The 17,021-nt window shown below is 44.2% G+C and overlaps 1 protein-coding gene across 2 annotated transcripts in view; it reads left to right on the top strand.

Annotated features, from left to right (window-relative positions):
- The first annotated feature begins 3,459 nt into the window (after window positions 1-3,459).
- GSG1L (GSG1 like) overlaps window positions 3,460-17,021 on the top strand; it is a 65,833-nt gene continuing 52,271 nt past the window's right edge. For both annotated transcript variants that reach the window (XM_088523144.1, XM_088523142.1), the window contains exon 1: window positions 3,460-4,057. In XM_088523144.1, coding sequence (XP_088379270.1) covers window positions 3,757-4,057 — 301 coding nt within the window. In that variant the 5' untranslated portion in view covers window positions 3,460-3,756. The remainder of the gene's footprint in view (window positions 4,058-17,021) is intronic.

The following is a 17,021-nucleotide window of genomic DNA, read 5'->3' as shown; positions in this document are numbered from 1 at the left end:
TATCATCGCCAGATTGTCAATTCACTTGATGCTTGTGTAGAAAATCAGTAATGTCTCAGCAGGACCTCACAGATCTGTGGGGTCAATCTATGGCTCAGCCTGTAGGCTTGGAGAGCTGAGGATCATTGCTGCTAATTTGGGTGAAACTGAGCACTGAGAGAATTTTTTTTTTTAAAAAAAGGTAAAACTAGCAAATGAAGTGAAAACAGCAACAGGTCACCTTGATATGGAATGGGAAAACTGCATCAGTGACCACCTATATGGCCACAATCTAGGGGAGGACTGCACCCTTACACCAGCCTTCTCCAGTTATACAAGTAAAACCAGTTGAGTGACTTAGATTGGGAAAAATATTTTATTTAACAGATGGATCCAACAGAAGCACACTGGGCAGGAATGATGGGGGAGGAACAGGGCACTCCAACCAGGAAGAGAACTAGAAAAAGATAAGTTCTGCAGATAGCATATGTCTAGGTAAAAGGAGAAAAATTCTGACTAGAGAAGGTGATTTTGAGCCATTCACATGACAAACGAGTTGCAGAGGTGGAATATGTGCCTCTGTGGTGCGGAGGAATTGAGTAGACAAAGTACCAGGAGAGGTCCAGCCCAAGGAGAAACTGGGAAGCCTCGTCCAGGGAGTGCTGAAGACAACATTATAGAAGGAAACCTCTCAACACTGTTGGCATCAAATGAGTAACCAAACTAAGCTCATTAGATCACCACCATCACTGAGGAACCCAAAGGAATGCCCTCCTTGTTTTTAGTGAATGTTGCTGTGCTTCAAAACTAGAAAAAAACACAGCTGGTTAAAAGAGTTCCTTTGCAAATGCTATCAATATTTTAAATCCTCTGAGTCGAATTCTTTCTGTTCCCAAGTAAATACTGAGTAATAACAATTTGCACTGATCCAGTAGGAAATAATAAAGGAAAAGGTGGTTAGTTATTACCCATGAAGATAGTTTTTCTCTAAACATGAGAGAAAAGCTATTACTTCAAAATTGACTTCAGAGGTTTTTGTAGTTGCAATATAAAGCCTACTTCTCTATAACATTCAAACCCTTCTGCTTTACTATTAAAGATAATACCACATAAATACAACTTAATCCAGGCATCTGAACTGCTTTCTGTAACACATGCATGATCTTTCCATTTTTATACACACCAAATCTGATAAACAGAGATTATATAAAGATAAATTGTTGGGGCATTACACCATGAGTATAGCACAGACTACTTTCCTTCTTTCCAATAAATCCTAACAAATTCAGACATAGGAGTCCAATAATTAAAAAAGCTGACTTTTGTTTGGAAGAAGAAAAAACTTTCGCATAAGAAAAACCCCGACTTTCACCATGCTTTACTTTGTGCTGAATGTTTTAAAACTCTTGAGATCCTAAAACTCTACATCACAAAAGAAACCAAATTGCTGCCTTACTTTCCCGTATTGCCACTATCTCTGTTCTCAACAGACTTGTCAGCCCCCACAGAAAACAAAAGCAAAGAAGATAATGAGGAATAGATATAGAAGACTCTGTTAGGATTAGGACTGAAAAAATCTCTGAAGCATTTAGGACAATATTGTCACAGACAACAAAAGCTGTTGATGCCCATCTCCCAGTAGGAGAAATTGTGTGTCACGAAGTTGTTCCTGGGACTGGAAAATACAAGCCATGGAACAGCAGAGAGAGAAGATTTGTGAGAAAAGACCTGTAAAAATATGTATTCACACTTAGAGAAGTGTGGAGTCAGATATTGACAGCTGCTGGAAGCATAATCCTGGCGAAGGGTGTGAGCTCCCTGTGAAGCTATTTTGTCAAAGGTGAAGGTTCACTAATTATTTTTCTAAACAGGTAGATACACTTGGGAACATTCTAAGTGAAATGTGTGAAATTAAACATTTCTAAGTGAATTATACTGCAACATGAAAAACACTGCTGCCATAATCCTGTCATCCTCTAAATAACTGTCATCTATACTTGCCTGTCTGGAATTAAAACCAACCAGATAATGTTGAGTAGCTTGCAAGGTGAAATGCTGAAAGGACTGCAACACCAAGAGAGTAGAGATCATTCTTACAGTGCAAGGAAGACTGTGCACAGGTGTCATCCTCCTGCACAGGCCCCTGGAGAAATCTGGTGTCAACGAGGCATCATCATGTATGTGCAGCAATGAGCCATGTGAAGGCCACATGAGTTGAGAAGTATCTGCTGCACGAGGCTGTTCCTCTAATCTTGCGAAGTTCTCAACTGTTCTCAAAGAGCGGAATTTTCTACTTCTACCTTTTTAGTTTAAAAAGGCTGGAACCAAAAGATTCTGTGTAAAAAGGGAAAACTTTCTTCTCAACAGACATTTGGAAGCAGACATGCAGGACAGACACCAGCAAAAACACAGTGCAGAGTCCTGTGGTTACCTGTGGTGGGGATGTGTGAGAGGGGCTCCTGAAGGCTCGCGCAGCGGCCTGCTGAGGAGACGCTGCTCCACCAGGGTCCCCACATCCCCACAGGCCCTGCAGGACATCTGAACAAAGCTTCAAGTATCACTCAGTCCAAGGGTTGGGTGGACGAGCAGGTTGTTCTCCACAAAAAAATGATCTTATCTAATACGGGGACAAAAGCAACACTGTGTGACAGATATGGCCTGCCTGAGCACGTTGAGGCAGGTCTTTCAGAGTGCATCACCGCTGACATCGGGTATCCTGCCTCCTCGCAGCACTCAGTGCTCACCACGCAGCTCTGACCCGGCATGGAAATGGTCTTCAACTGTAAGAGTGAGCACATCAACAAGATGGGGCAATGCTCTGGGAAGGGGACATTACTGAGTGCTCCCTGCATTTGTTTTAATTAGCTCTATCCCACCACACAAGCCAGGAGCATCATGAAAACCCACTTCAAATGAAACACCTGCATGGGCTGTGCCTGCAAAAGAAAGCCTGCGAAAGGGGCTCCGCTTGCTATGGTGGAAAACACGCTTTTTGTTCATTACACACTTTTAAATATGAACTCCTCTGGGACTGTGCTGACTTCCAGAAGACGGAGAATTGCACTGCTAAACTGGCAGCAGAAACAGCCCCCTCATTTACACCCAGAAGCACTAAAGTAGCCTTCAATCCCTCCTTTTTTGTGGACAGATTTCTACCCCCTGCTATAAAACAATGCATTTCCCAGGGACGGATACGGATTCTTCCGGAGACTTGGATGTGACGCCTCCCCCCAGTGAGAGCCCGTCAGTGTGATGCAGTGGCCCCTGAGGTGGCCACAGCGCGTGGCAGCGAGCGGAGCGGCAGCCGCGGCGCGCGCGGGGCGCCGAGGACAGCGAGTCCTGCAGCCTGCAGGTGTCCCCCGGCGCAGGAAGCCGCGGAGCCCCTCGGGATCATGTGCGCTGCCCGAGCAGATGCTCACTCGCTCGCCGCGCTCGCAGCGAGCCAGAGCCTCCGTGGCCCTCGCGGCGCGCTGAGGCAGCCGGGCTGCTCGGGGACGGCGGCTCTCCCGCGCCTGCAGCTGCTGCACTAACGCACAAAGGCAGGATTTCCAGTGAGGAGGAGAATGGGAGCCTGGCTGCAGCATCTCCTTCGCCGCTACAGCAGCAGACTGGAAGAAGCGGAGAGTTTTGCTCCCTGGAAAACTGGATTCTGAATCGTGAGAGGCTTTGAACTCCACCCCCCCAATAAAAAAACAAAAAAACACAAAAACACACAAAAAAAACCCAAACCCTTTGACTTCTTCTCTCAGCAGGAGGGGGAGGGAGGGCGGATTTACCATGAAGACAAATCGAAGATGCAGAGCCCTGCTAGCAGTGAGTCTGAATCTGATGGCTCTCCTCTTCTCTACGACAGCTTTTATCACGACCCACTGGTGCGAGGGCACACAGAGGGTCCCCAAGCCGAGCTGCGGGAAAGAGAAGAAGACGAACTGCCTCAACTACAGTGGCAATGAGACTGCCAATGAGACAAACCAGAACGTGGTTCACTACAGCTGGGAGACGGGAGATGACCGCTTCCTCTTCAGGTATTTCCACACCGGAATCTGGTACTCCTGTGAGGAAAATATCAATGCTGCCGGTGAGTGTAAAACAACTTACTTCCAGCTTGCATTGCTTTCTGTTCGGTTTATTGCAATAAACACTCAGGCGAGTGGCTGTGTCCTGTATCACAGAGCAGACTCAGCCTGCAGAGAGGCAGAATTTTAGCAATTCTTTGTGCAAAAGCAACCTGTTTCCAACAGGAGCAGAGATCTGCCTGTTCACCTGGTGCAGAGTCTGCTCAGCCGAACCTCAGCCAAGCAATATGGGCTACCCGGCACTGCCGCTGCAGCCAGAGACAGTTCAGTGCTTTTCTTTGGGAACTGCTCCATGGAGCACACAAAAGATAGGGGCTGTTAGTTTTTATGGAGGTGCTAGTAGCCGACCAAGCTAATTATAATTGCCCCTTAAATAACACAGGGCACAGCACTGTAACTAATAGAGAAAGCATAAAGTTCACAGTCTGCAGCCCAGACCTCCTCTTTTCTTGCATTCCTTAAGGAAATGACTACCCACCGCCCCCTCCTTGTGCCTAACTGCTCTGTTTACTGAAGTGGGGGAGAGAAATGGCAGTTAAAAGGGCAGGACTGAGCACAAGAAAGCCCATTTTTGTTCCCTGCTCAGCCATTTACTTGCTGTGAGCTGCCAGAGAAGGCATCTCTCCAGCGTATCAGCGCATCGCTGTATGCTGGCACCTACCAGCACACAAACCGCTGGAGGATGCAGGGTGGCCGGGACTGCTCCAAGGCTCGGCAGATGCACACTGACAGTCCTACCCCAAGCTGCCTGATAGCCCCAGTGTCCCAGCTCTACTTCAAATGAGCTTTTTTCCCTAGATTATGTGGTTAGAAAATGAAGTTTACAGACACGATACAGTACGACAGGGACACTGATGGCTGGCGTAGTGCTGGAACAGTGACAGGAACAGCCAGTGCTGGGCTGTTTCTGTGTTACCTTGTCTGCGTTCAAGGAGTAAGTCGTAGAACTGGTCCTTCAGCACTCCTCATGAAAGGAGAGGAATAGTCCTAGTCGCATCTCTAGGACAGTATATCAGGAAACAACAAAGGCCTGTGTTGCCCTGAACTGAGCAAAAATTATTGCCCCAAAACAGCATTGAAAAGGATGTGCCAGTCTGGTGAAGGTAGAATCATTTCTGTCTCTGCAGCAGGCTTCTTGGTACGGATAAAGGGAAATTTATGGGATTCAGGCAAAATTGCTCTATAAAAATGTACTATGAAGTGGGGCAAACTTGACTAGCAGCTCACAGTCCATTTCATCCCAAGGTGCTGTGTATCTCCCTGGGTATTTTGGAGGCTAGTGCTTCAAAAATTAGGTGGTCATTACAACAGGAATGTTCATGAACTCCAAGCTTGTCACTGTCAATAAACACCCCCACAGAGAAATATGTGCAGCGAAGCAACCTTCTTGATGTTAAAAAGTTCAGAAAAAAGATAGTTTGTCTTACTGATTTGAAAATGAGTCCAGGCCACACCTGCCCAAAAGAGCAGCTTAGCTTTTTTGCACTTTTTGAGAGTTTTCTCTGAGGTAGAGAAAACATACTCACGTTCCTGGACGACGCTGCAAGGTTTCCAAGCCGAGCTTTATGTCTCGGCTACTTTGTAACAGTGTGACTAATCCAGTCTGAATCCTGAAGTCTCTGTGGGAGAAGAAAATTACATTGATTTAATCCATGGTAAACCAAGCACTTCTGTAGTGGGTGATTCTAGGGGAAAGCTGAAAGCCAGATCTCGAAAGTTATGGTGAAAGCAGCAGAAAGCACAGCAGCACAGCAGCCACCTGTGTGCCTGCTCGTATTTATGCTTATTTACTTGGTGAAAGGACCTGTTCGATTAGCCAGCTAGGAGCAACCAGCCATTAGACAGAATCCAGACAGGGACAGAATGCTGCCTTGCTCAGGATTTATCATATCTTCTCTGGAAGGACAAGAATGATATAACAAAGTCTTAATAAACATCAGCATGAAATGGCCATGCAAAGTCTTTACCTGGACTGACTGGCTGGTAATGCCAGACTGTCTATATGGTCATGGCTTTTTGCAGCCGGATCGATTTATCTGAGGTGCAGGGCAGCAAGTCACCGGCCAGCTGCAATCCAACAGCTTTCCTGCCATGCATACAAGCCCCAGGCTCCTCACAGCAGCTGGTCACCAATCCCAGGGACTCGCTGTGCTGCCCACAGCCCAGTTACTGCCCACCAACCTGTATCACACGTTGCACAGCGCCTAGGGTGTCACGGGCATGTCAAGAAACCAGCACTAACCACACACATGGAGAGCAGGGTGTTAACCAAATCACCAGCAAAACTGTACTCCGTAAGGTCAATAGCACCTTTCCTGCAGCTTTATCAAAGGCATACTGAAAATGGCCACAGCATAGGAGATTTAGCCTCAATACCATCATTAAATGCTCTGTGTGCTTATGATGCTCTCAGCCACTCGCTCCGTAGAGCTTTGGCATCATCACAACATCCTTCCTCAGCTCTCTGTGCTCTCAGTGATACACAAAAGACAGTCACATAGTCCATGTACCAATCACACCTACTTGTTGTACGTAGCCTAAGTGCTATTCTTAATAAACTTGCCATGCTGCGGACACTGTGCTCCAGGCTCTTGAATCCTGCTTGTCCTGTGTGTTGATACCCTATATGCCTTACACATAGCAGCATTCTAAACAGTCTGCACATATTAAAACACTCCTCTTTTAACCCTCATCTGATGCCAAAAACCTGCATGCAGCCAGTTGCTGCATCCTTTCAGTAACTGCCCTGTAGTCAACGGTCACCTGGTGCCCTATGGCTCCTTCCTCACCACAGATAGCTGAAGACAGGCAATATGAATCCCACCTGCAATGCCACTAACAGTCTGTGTCCCTGTGGGCTCACAAAGCCCTCCAGGGACCCTCAGCCTTCCCAGCTCCAAGCTACATTCTTCCTATATCCACCAGACTTTTGATTTTCCTCTCCCTATGGTTGGGGGCACTGTCAAGAGCTCCCTGCTCCGCACTGGAGATGCTGAAGAGCAGAACTTGTGGTGTGGAGACAGCAGGACCAGTCCTGACAGCAAAAGGAGGACAATATTTCCAGAATTCCAACCAGCTGGAAAGGCTGGGCCCCACCTTAAAATGCCATTTATGCTACAATGGAAAAAAAAAAATGTTTGAGTGTCATCACCTCCTACTGATTATCTGAAATGTCCATTTAGATTCTGGATGTAGTGGTGTAATAATCGCATCATACATGTAAAATGGGCCTTCTATTTGCTGAGGGATTCTAGGTATCACTGTGACATCTCTTACAGAGCCTGAATGAGAAGAAGTGCTCTTGTGATTATTTGGTGAATCTAAAATTTATTTTTATCCACTAAGTCTAAGGCTGGTAATGAAGATGAAAAGCATTTGTCCCTTGTGAAATATGACTGCAAATCCCCTCTGGGAAAAGAGGGACTTGAGCAGATACAGGGTCCACCCACCAGTAGAATATAACTGTGTAGCCAAAAAAAATCTCGACTCAGGATTGCTGAATCCCAGTCTAGTAAAAAGAGGATAAAGGCTCTCTCTTTCAGAGCAGGGTCAGTGCTTTGGATCCCTTATGGAGCATAAGAGCAATGATAGAAGTCTAGTCTCTCGGAGGGGATAAAGCTAACACGTACCCAAGAGCTCTGTAGCTCTGCCGGTCACAAGTCCCATTCTGCGCTTAAGAGCATCACTGGGCACATGGTGCCTGGTTCCAGCTCCTGAATTCCGTGGCTATGGCCTGCTGCCTCCAACACGAGCCCTCTATCACCTCATTCCTTTCTGAGCATGGTCACTAGCGCGTGTCTCACTTGCAACCTGCAGACTAGGTCTGTGTTGTGTCCATCCTGGACATAGAGCACCAGACGGGTGATGTGCTAATAACAGCAGGACAGGAGTGATCCACTAGTAAAGTAGCTTGTATATGTTGTGACTCATGAACATACATGACATGAGAAAATTCAAGCAGTTGTTATGGATATAGAATGCCATATACAAACAGAAGAGTTTGAGAGTTGGGAAAGGTAACAGCACATTAGCAGATTTTGCTTATTGAGTGTTTACTTTGATTTCTAATAGAGGAGAACACTCATGCTAACTCATGTCTTGTTTTAATTCCTAATGAAGAAACAATCTCACACCTGGCATATTGTGGGCAGTTCTGGGTTCCCCAGTATAAGAGGGATGTGGAACTTTTAGAGAGGGTCCAGCATAGAGCGACCAAGATGATTAAGAGACTGGAGCATCTATCTTATGAGGAAAAACTAAGCGAGCTAGGCCTGTTTAGTCTAGAGAAGAGAAGACTGAGAGGAGATCTGATCAATATGTATAAATACCTGAGGGGAGAATGTAGGGAGGATAGGGCCAAACTCTTCTCGGTGGTGGCCAGTGACAGGACAACGGGTAAAGGGTACACAAACTGAAACACGGGAAGTTCCATCTCCATGTGAGGAAGAACTTCTTTCCTGTGAGGGTGACAGAGCCCCTGGCACAGGCTGCCTAGAGAGGTTGTGGAGTCTCCTTCTCTGGAGATCTTCCAAACCCACCTGGATGCCACCCTGTGCCCCGTAGTCTGGGTGTCCCTGCTGGAGCAGGGGGGTTAGACTAGATGATCTCGAGAGGTCCCTTCCAACCTCAACCATTCTGTGATTCTACATAATCTCAGTAATAACTTCCATATTCAGAGCGAAAAATGGTAAAAGAGAAACAGGTGTCTAGGTGCTATTTAACAATACTATCCCCTTAAATGAACCACACAGCTCACCATGCTCCACATTTAAGAAGTGAGGGATATCCAGAATGAGTATACACCTAGGCTTGTTTTGCTTACTTGAACTGTGTTTTTAGGACAAGGGGGCTGTAACTTTTTGCATTCTCTTTATAATATATTCCTTAGCACTCTTTAAAGAGTAAATGGTAGAGTGGAATTTACATGCAAAGCAAGGAGGCATCAAAGCTGGGTATAAGTATTGATTTTAAATGCTCATTTGCAGTAGGAGCTGGAGAACAAGAGGTGCGTCCTGCAGAAATTGATAGATCTCTAATAAAAACAAGAACTTGACACACACTCTCACAGATACAGAGTAATCCTGCATCACCCTTCTCCCCTCACGTGATAATGAGCATATGTGAATCACTGCAGGCGGCAGGCCGGGGAGAGGAGCAGAGGAAGAGCACCTTGTGAGTATGTAATTAAAAAGCAAGAGGAATGGGGAATTCTTGCTGGATTATGAGAAATGTAGTATAATTGGCATGACTGAAACCTGGCAGGTCTGTCTGCATGACTGGAATGTAGAAATTGGTAGTTAGAAATTGTTTAGGAAGGAAAGAGTGGGTAAAAGGAATTGAGGAGGCAGAGCTCTATGTTTAAGATACAATTTCCTGTGATAGAGGAACAGAACCCAGGGGGCCTGGATAATTTTCACCTGAGACTGCTGAAATAATTGGCACATGAAAATGCAACGTTAGTAGCAAGGATGTGTAATGAATCTGTACATTGCTATATTCAAAGATGACTGGGGAAAAAAAAAAAAAAAGAAATAAAGATACAGGCCATTTGACCCAGCAAGTTTAGAACAGATTTCAGGCAAAGCAGTCTGTACAGAGCAACAAATGGGTTTTATCAAAGGTGGGGTTTTATCAAAGGTAGATCTTTTAACAAGATGAATAGTTTCTTAGACAAGGGTAATGCATTAGACCCAGTCACCCTTGATTTATGTAAAGCATTTGATGGAGTATCCCGCTGAAAATTCTTTACAGAAGAACTGCAGACAGCAGAGAGAACCATAACAATGTAGTGATAGATATAGACATACTTCCACATCAGGGGATACTGAATAGCCTGAGCCTCTTCAGACTGGAAAGAAGACTGAGACACAACAGACAGAGAGCTATGGCACTGACGGGGACTGATAGGGAATGATAGAGATCAGGCAAGAAATACTCTTCACTACTTCCATCATCTAAGAACAGGAGAGCATAACAGACAAAGCAGTGCTCTCTTCTGTGCAGCTCCCTGCTATGAAATGTTGAGAAGGACAAAATTAGGGATTATCTGGCACAGGGAGTAAAATACCTGTTGGCATTATTAATACAATGTTTTGGATGTAACTGCTGACCAGAAAACCCCCAAACTCAGATATAGGGTATATCAAGAGAGAGTATGTCAGGAGAGAAACACTCCATATTCACCCTGTTCTTTTGCTCTTCCTTAATTATCTATTATTTAATCACTGAGAGAAGACACTGAAGTAGGTAGACCTTATGTCTGAATCTACTGTGCATATTTTACCTTATATTATTATGATGATGAGAAGTTGTAAAATGGTTACAGAACAGTCTAACAAGGGAGTTGTGGCAAGTAATATGAAAAAAAGGAAAGGATCACAATATGGATAATTAGCTCCAGTGATACTCAGAATTGATCTTGGGCCTGATCCAGTTATCACTATGTGATTAGTGGTATCTAATCACATAGAATACAATGAATCTAGGAATACAATTAATCTTATTTGGAAAAGGAAGTAAAGGTGAATTCCACAATAAACCTGTGGACATTAACAAATGTGGATGTCTGTGCCTAAATGAACCCACATCATCAATATAATCAGGGAGGTGTAATGAGTACCTTTGGAGGGGTCTAAGTTCCTCCTGATGTCATATGAACTGGAACTTGGAATTACTTGCCCTGCTCTTTGTCCGGAAGAGAAATCTGGCCAAGAAACTGAAGTTTCCAACGCAGAAGTCTTAATCTGGAGACAGCAATCGTATCCTCAGTGCACTCATTACATATGCTGTGACACAAAGTTTGGGAATATCAGCTTTCAGAAGAGGTATCTCTGCATAGCGAAAAAGGTGAGATTTTTGGTCTGATTAGTAAGAATAGTATTCAAATAAATAGAATAAAATCAAATTTTAAAGCACCAAATGCTAAGACATAAAATTATGTGTGATCACAGGAACTTAGCAATTACAGACAACAAAATAAGAAACAAGTTGTGGGCTTTGGCTCTGGGGTGACTATGAGCCGCCAAAGCGCTGCTATATAAAGGAAAGGTGTTATTCTAGGCAAAAATCCACATCGTTATGAAAGACATAGGTAACACCTGTGCACCTTATTAACACCATCATGCTGGTTATGGCAAAAAAAGAGAGGTGGGGTAGGAAACAGATGCAGAGCGGGATTTGCAAATTAATTTAAGGAAAAGAGTGTCTTCTTCAAGAAAAAAAATGAAGAATGGGTCTTAGTTCATCTAACAAATTGAAGATCAAGGGGAAATATAATGGTACCTTTTGTATATATTTCAGGATTAACATCAAGAAAAGAATATGATAATTTAAGTAAAAGGCAGGCACTCAGTATCAAATAATTTAATTTGCTGCTAAGGAAAAAAAGTGAATATCCACAGAAAGGTTCCAAGGAAGTGAGGCTGTATATCTGACCTCCACAGAGGGCAATGTGAGAAAAAAAACAATGGGCTGAAAATGATACTTTATAAAGGAACTCTATGAGGAAAGAGGAATGATTCTGGCATGAGGAAACTTGGACCGAGTCCTGCATATCTGATTTGTTGGTATCTTAATGAGCTCTGAACAGAGCACTCTTCATTTGACTGCCTTTGTTCCCACCGTGTTTATATTATACTATATTACATCCATGCTTCAGGGTTTCTGCTGGTCGCTGGTGGGAGCCAGGAGAGAATTAGTTGCCTGCTTGATGCATATCGTGTCTTCTGGAGAGTTTTATGCCTCCTCTTAAAGCATCAGAAATTGGCTACAGCTGGAGACAGTATGCAAGGAGGATGCTTTGCTGCTGTTAGCATTATTACAGCTTCTCGGTATCTAATTGGTATGTCTGCTCATGCACTGAACATTAAGCTGATGATCTAATTTGGGATCAGAAAAGAAATCTCCCCCAGGCTAGATAACAGGGATGGTAATGGATTTTTGCCTTTCTTTCTAACATGGGAAAAGGTCCATTTCAGAAAAGCACCTGTGAACTCCTCTTAACAAATGGCTGTTGCTTACAGAATAAGATGGTCCTGACCGTAGGAATATAAACTAATTACAAGAGTTTTCAGATCTGTTAGTCATCCTCATGATCACTCTTGTTTTCTTCCTGTGGTACATGATAGCTGTGGCTTCTGTAGCTGCCTTTCAAACCTTCAGGTCTTTCTAGGATGTTCAAGATCATATGTGCTTGTGGTGCCCTGGGATTTGTGGATCAGATGCCCTCCAGATCCTGCTAGATAGAATAGCTGTATAAACATCTGTTATATAAAAGCGTGGATCCAAAATCCCTGCAGGCTGGTGCCCACAATAGGCGAGTAAAAAAGCATGGGACTAGGCAAGGATCTGCTCCTTATTTTGGTAAGTTACTCTGTGCATGGCATGGGCAAAAAATATGTTGATTTCTGTTTGAATGTTTCCATCTTCACCATTTACATCCAGCAGTCTTAAAGGATACATCTGAGGAGCTCTCCTAGTCTCTTGCTAACTGAATAAATTTCAAAGAAGCTGAAGACTAGCACACAGTTCCTATATTTCAAAGAAATACAAATGACAATCTCATTCTCAAGCTGGTTAGAGCAAATGCATTGAGGTCTATAGTAATAAGTATGGAATGGAATGTCAATTGTCACAGTATCCCCGTGATATTTAACTTAACACCATACTACATCCTGATTTGAAAAATTCTCTCATATGGAATTAAAAGAATTTACATTAGGTTAATTAAAAACTGGCTTATTGAGAGATCTCAAAATGGGGATTAATCAGGGAATAAGGCCACTTCTAGCAGAACCCTCTGTGAATCACATTTTGGTGTAATATTATCACTGCTGGTAATTTAAAAGGTGATATTCACCTTTTCTGATCTATCTTGGAAATGATATGAGGACTACAGAAGGCAGTAAACACTGAAAAGCAAATATTATTACTACAAAATTACATGAATTGACCTGTACAATAGTCACAATCAAACAAAATTAGCTTTAATATGTTCCACCTTGCATTTGGCTGTATTTGGGGGAGCGGGGAGTGGCGAGCTGAAGGATATAAGCCAGGCTTACAATGTGGGGAATTGCTTGGGAGGCCTGATTGCTCCTCCATTTCTAGACTCACCAGGTCTGCAGAGATGAAGAAGCACATTGCACCGTCCTTTAGCCTGATTTCACTTTGTTTCACCTGACCAGACAAAAGCCATTAAGTGAGACAGTTGCAGAACTCCTAGACCTGAGCTTGGAAATAAGGTGCACAAAAGGAAATGAAAGCACATTTTTTTCACTTAGCCACTAGCTGTTCATCTGCAGTGGGCTGTGCAGGAGTGCCATACAGGCCATCTTGTTATGTTTCTTTAAAAGACTGTGGCTGGAAGGTCAAGGTTGTCTTAGTTTCTGTGCTTAGGGTTAGATAAGCTTGTCTGGAAAAACTGGGTGCCTCAGTCCAAAATGCAGCTGCGCATCTTTGGGTAGGGATGCTTGCAGGAGTTCATTTTGGAGCGGGGAGCCTGAAACACAACAGCTAAGAAGAGAGGGCAGATAGATGAGCAAGCCAGAGAAGAAATAGTGTTATAGTGTTAGCTGTAAGGCAAATATACAGGTTGATGTACTCCAAGTTGGGTCCTCACCCCTCCAGCAATTGCCTTAGGTCTTACCTGCACTCCCTTGGATACCTTTGAAGCTGTAGTGTCAGGATTTATGCTCACAGCACCATGCAGTGCCAGCAGAGTTATGCCCTGTCCTGAACCTGCCTTCTTCCCCATCTCTGGTACACACTGGCTTTAAAATCTGATTTCTTTCTTTTTCTGAAATAATCCCATCTGTGAAATAAAGATCCCTTCTCTGCTCTCAGTGACTTTCATCTCTCCCTACCTTGTTACATATCGCTGGAGCTAGGGCACAGATCCAATGCTCATGTTGGGCATCCTCTGGAGAAAGGCCTGGGCATGGTTAAAAAAGCCTCCACACAGATCCACAGCTGATCAGCAGAGAGCAGGGGGGGTCTTGATCCACATGGCTTCTCCTAAAGCCAAGACTACAGACTCATTACTTACACACATACTGACCCCCCGGAGAGCTAGTTTATTTTGCAATAGTTTCATTGATCACCCCACCTCTTCCAGCTCACTCTGCCTTTAGCTAGAGTGCTGGGTCATAGCTCTCTGGAAATGGGTCTGCATGTGCAGACTAAGGGGCAATCCCTAGTTCTGAGGTCCCTGCAGAGCCAGCGCACAGGAGAGCCACCTCCACTCTCCCATTATCTGTCTGGAATGTCAACTGGAAAGGGATGAGTCTCCTGCAGCTAACAAGCCTCAAAGCCAGGTGCAGGTTTCTGGCCGTGGAGCTGAGCACAGTGTGGCCGATGGGTCACTGCTGCATTAGCAGGTAACAACTCCCACCTCCCCACGCTGCTCGGTAAACATTTAAAGCAGCTCACAATTGCTTGCCTTATTTCATATTTTCCTGATTTTAAAGTTAAGTCCAATTTGACACAACATCATTAAAAGCCTCTTTCTGCACCCTTGTTCTCCTGATTCTCCCATTCACTCAATAATCCGAGCTATTTTCCAAGAAACGATAGATCTGTGCATGCAAATGGCCACTCAACCCATCAGGTCTAACTAAGATAATCAGACGAGTCTTGTGACTTGGACGTGTTTGAATTAGACATGATTTGCTAACAGACTGTGGAGGAGTTTTGCTTTCAGACACTGTGAAAGATTCACGCAACAGAGAGAGTTTCAGTGCAGCAAACCCAGTTGCCATGGCACATGCTCTGGGTTAGCACAAGCGCGCTGGCACGGTCCCCGCTCCGCCTGCACCCGTGCCCTCGGCACGGCTAACGAGTGCTCCAGGGATGCAGAGAGGAAACGCCGGAGTCTGCAAAACATATGGACTTACCTCTCCGACACAACTAGCACCAAGGTGCTTGTTCGGTGCCTTTGCGCGGCGAGCTTAATTGAGAAAGCGGAAAGCTTGCAGCAGCGCTCTTGTACTTTAAGAAGCAGAAAGTTCAAAGAGGTTCAGCCTGTGGAAAACAAGAAATATTACAATATTCAGACATAAAAACAGTCCCCAAAGGGAAAAACACTGCAGGTTGTTTCAGCAGAGGCTGAACAAACAGCAAATTCTCATTTTACCTGGAAGCAGGAGAAATACTGACAGGCAACAGGTATGAATGACAGCTGTTAGAGAGAGAAAACAATTCTTTTTGTAGCTCAAGACAAAATTTAATGCTCTTCTGGAATAAGTGGCTTATTTACCAGAAAGTGTTACTGTTCTAGCAAAATCAACATTATCCAGTTGACCATTCGGGTTTGATTAAGATTTGATTTTTCATTAGAAAAAATTTCAATTAAATCCTCCATCTGGGATCAGTTTAATCAAAAGTAGAATATTTTATTTCTTAATTAACCTCATACAACTCAGTTTGAATTAGCTCATTAACCTGCCTTTCCCCTCATGTAGTTCTTTATTTCACTGAAGTTATGTTGCAGTCCTTATCCTCTTTCCTAGACTGGGATCCCTGGAGGGTTATATCTTTTTTTAGACAAATACAATGATTTTAGTCTCAGTAGATTGTGTGGGAACCTCAACAAAGTCACATGACTCTAGATACAACAGGAGAGATAAAGGCTCGTTAAGGCCTATTGGGGAAAAAAAAGAGGCCTTGTCTTTTGTAGGCTGGGAGCCAAGGTGTTACTGAAAGGAAATGCTGTTTAAATGAAATTTAAACAATTAAATTTCTTTCAAAACTGTACTTTTGAACTCGTGGAAATTTATGCAGAGTAAGTGAACACAGACAGCTTTTTCTTTTCCCTCTTTTTTCAAGATGAAAAGCAGAGTTGTAAGAGAAATCCTCCTCAGCATCAAAACCATCACATTTCTCTCAAGTCAAATTATTTAACTAGATTATTAGGAAATAGTTTACATGGAAGACATGAAAACCTGAGTATTTCAGAGCTTCTTTTATTTGGTGCTCTGGTTATTAATCAGACTTTCATCACTAGCTCAGAGAGGAATTTTAAGAACACAGGCCAATAAGGATGACTCAGGACATAAATTTCTGGTCCTTGCTATCGCAACAGCCACACTACAGACTTTGAATACCTCCGGGGTGCTATGGATTAGATTCAGCCTGCGCCTGTTTAGGACACATGTCCAGCTGTCCTCTGCAATCGCTCTCAAGAGTCCACTGCTTCCACGAGCCTCTGGAAAGATGTCACATCGTGTCCACTTCGGAAGGTGCATCTCATCTGTCACAGCGCGGTTCCGTCATGGCAACGATATGGGGGAGCAGTAACTCACAGCCCTGGAGCCAATATACTGTGTAGTCCTGACAGCTGCATGAGTCTGTCTTGGTTAGTTTTATGATAGGTTTCAATCTGGGGAATATGGAAGAGCTATTTCTCTTTCTTGGCTTTTCCTTTCAAACCACTGATCTGGCTAGGAAGGTAGGGGTGTCTTTGAACCCTGGAGAAGGAAAGAGAAACAGCATTTGCCTCTAACACAGAGGCAGGAGCAGCTCAGCTTCAAAGTGTGGCTGACTTTGAAGTAGGTCTCCAGTGGAACAGGTAAGCCAGCAGCCCCACTGCCTGCAGGCACTGGGGACAGGGACGTGTTCGGGACTGGCCAACGAGCGCTGCTCTGTAGCCTTGTTTCTGTATAGGGGACTCAGTGGTGCTTGCACTGACCCACTTGAGGTGACAGGACACTCGCAGGACAGTATCTCGTAGTGCCTCTCACATCCCTGCAGCATCCTCTATCCTTACCAGTTCAGTTTATGTAACCTTTTCCTTTTCCCTGAAAGCATTTCATTTTTCAAGCAGGAGACAATTTTCATGACAAGTAGGTGCCATAGGCTGGGAAGAGTTGGAAGGTCAGAATATTCCACCACACTGCAAGTAGCAGAGTACTAGGAAAAGGTACAGCCCTGATGCTGTGAGAGGCAGGAAGGTCATCACCCTACACTGAG

The sequence above is a fragment of the Tinamus guttatus genome, unplaced genomic scaffold (genome assembly GCF_059628265.1).
Source record: "Tinamus guttatus ecotype Peru unplaced genomic scaffold, ASM5962826v1 Tinamus_guttatus_pri_ptg000172l, whole genome shotgun sequence".
Lineage (NCBI taxonomy): Eukaryota > Metazoa > Chordata > Aves > Tinamiformes > Tinamidae > Tinamus > Tinamus guttatus.
The sequence above is the reverse complement of the archived record's forward strand: the minus strand, read 5'-3'. Positions and strand labels throughout refer to the sequence as shown.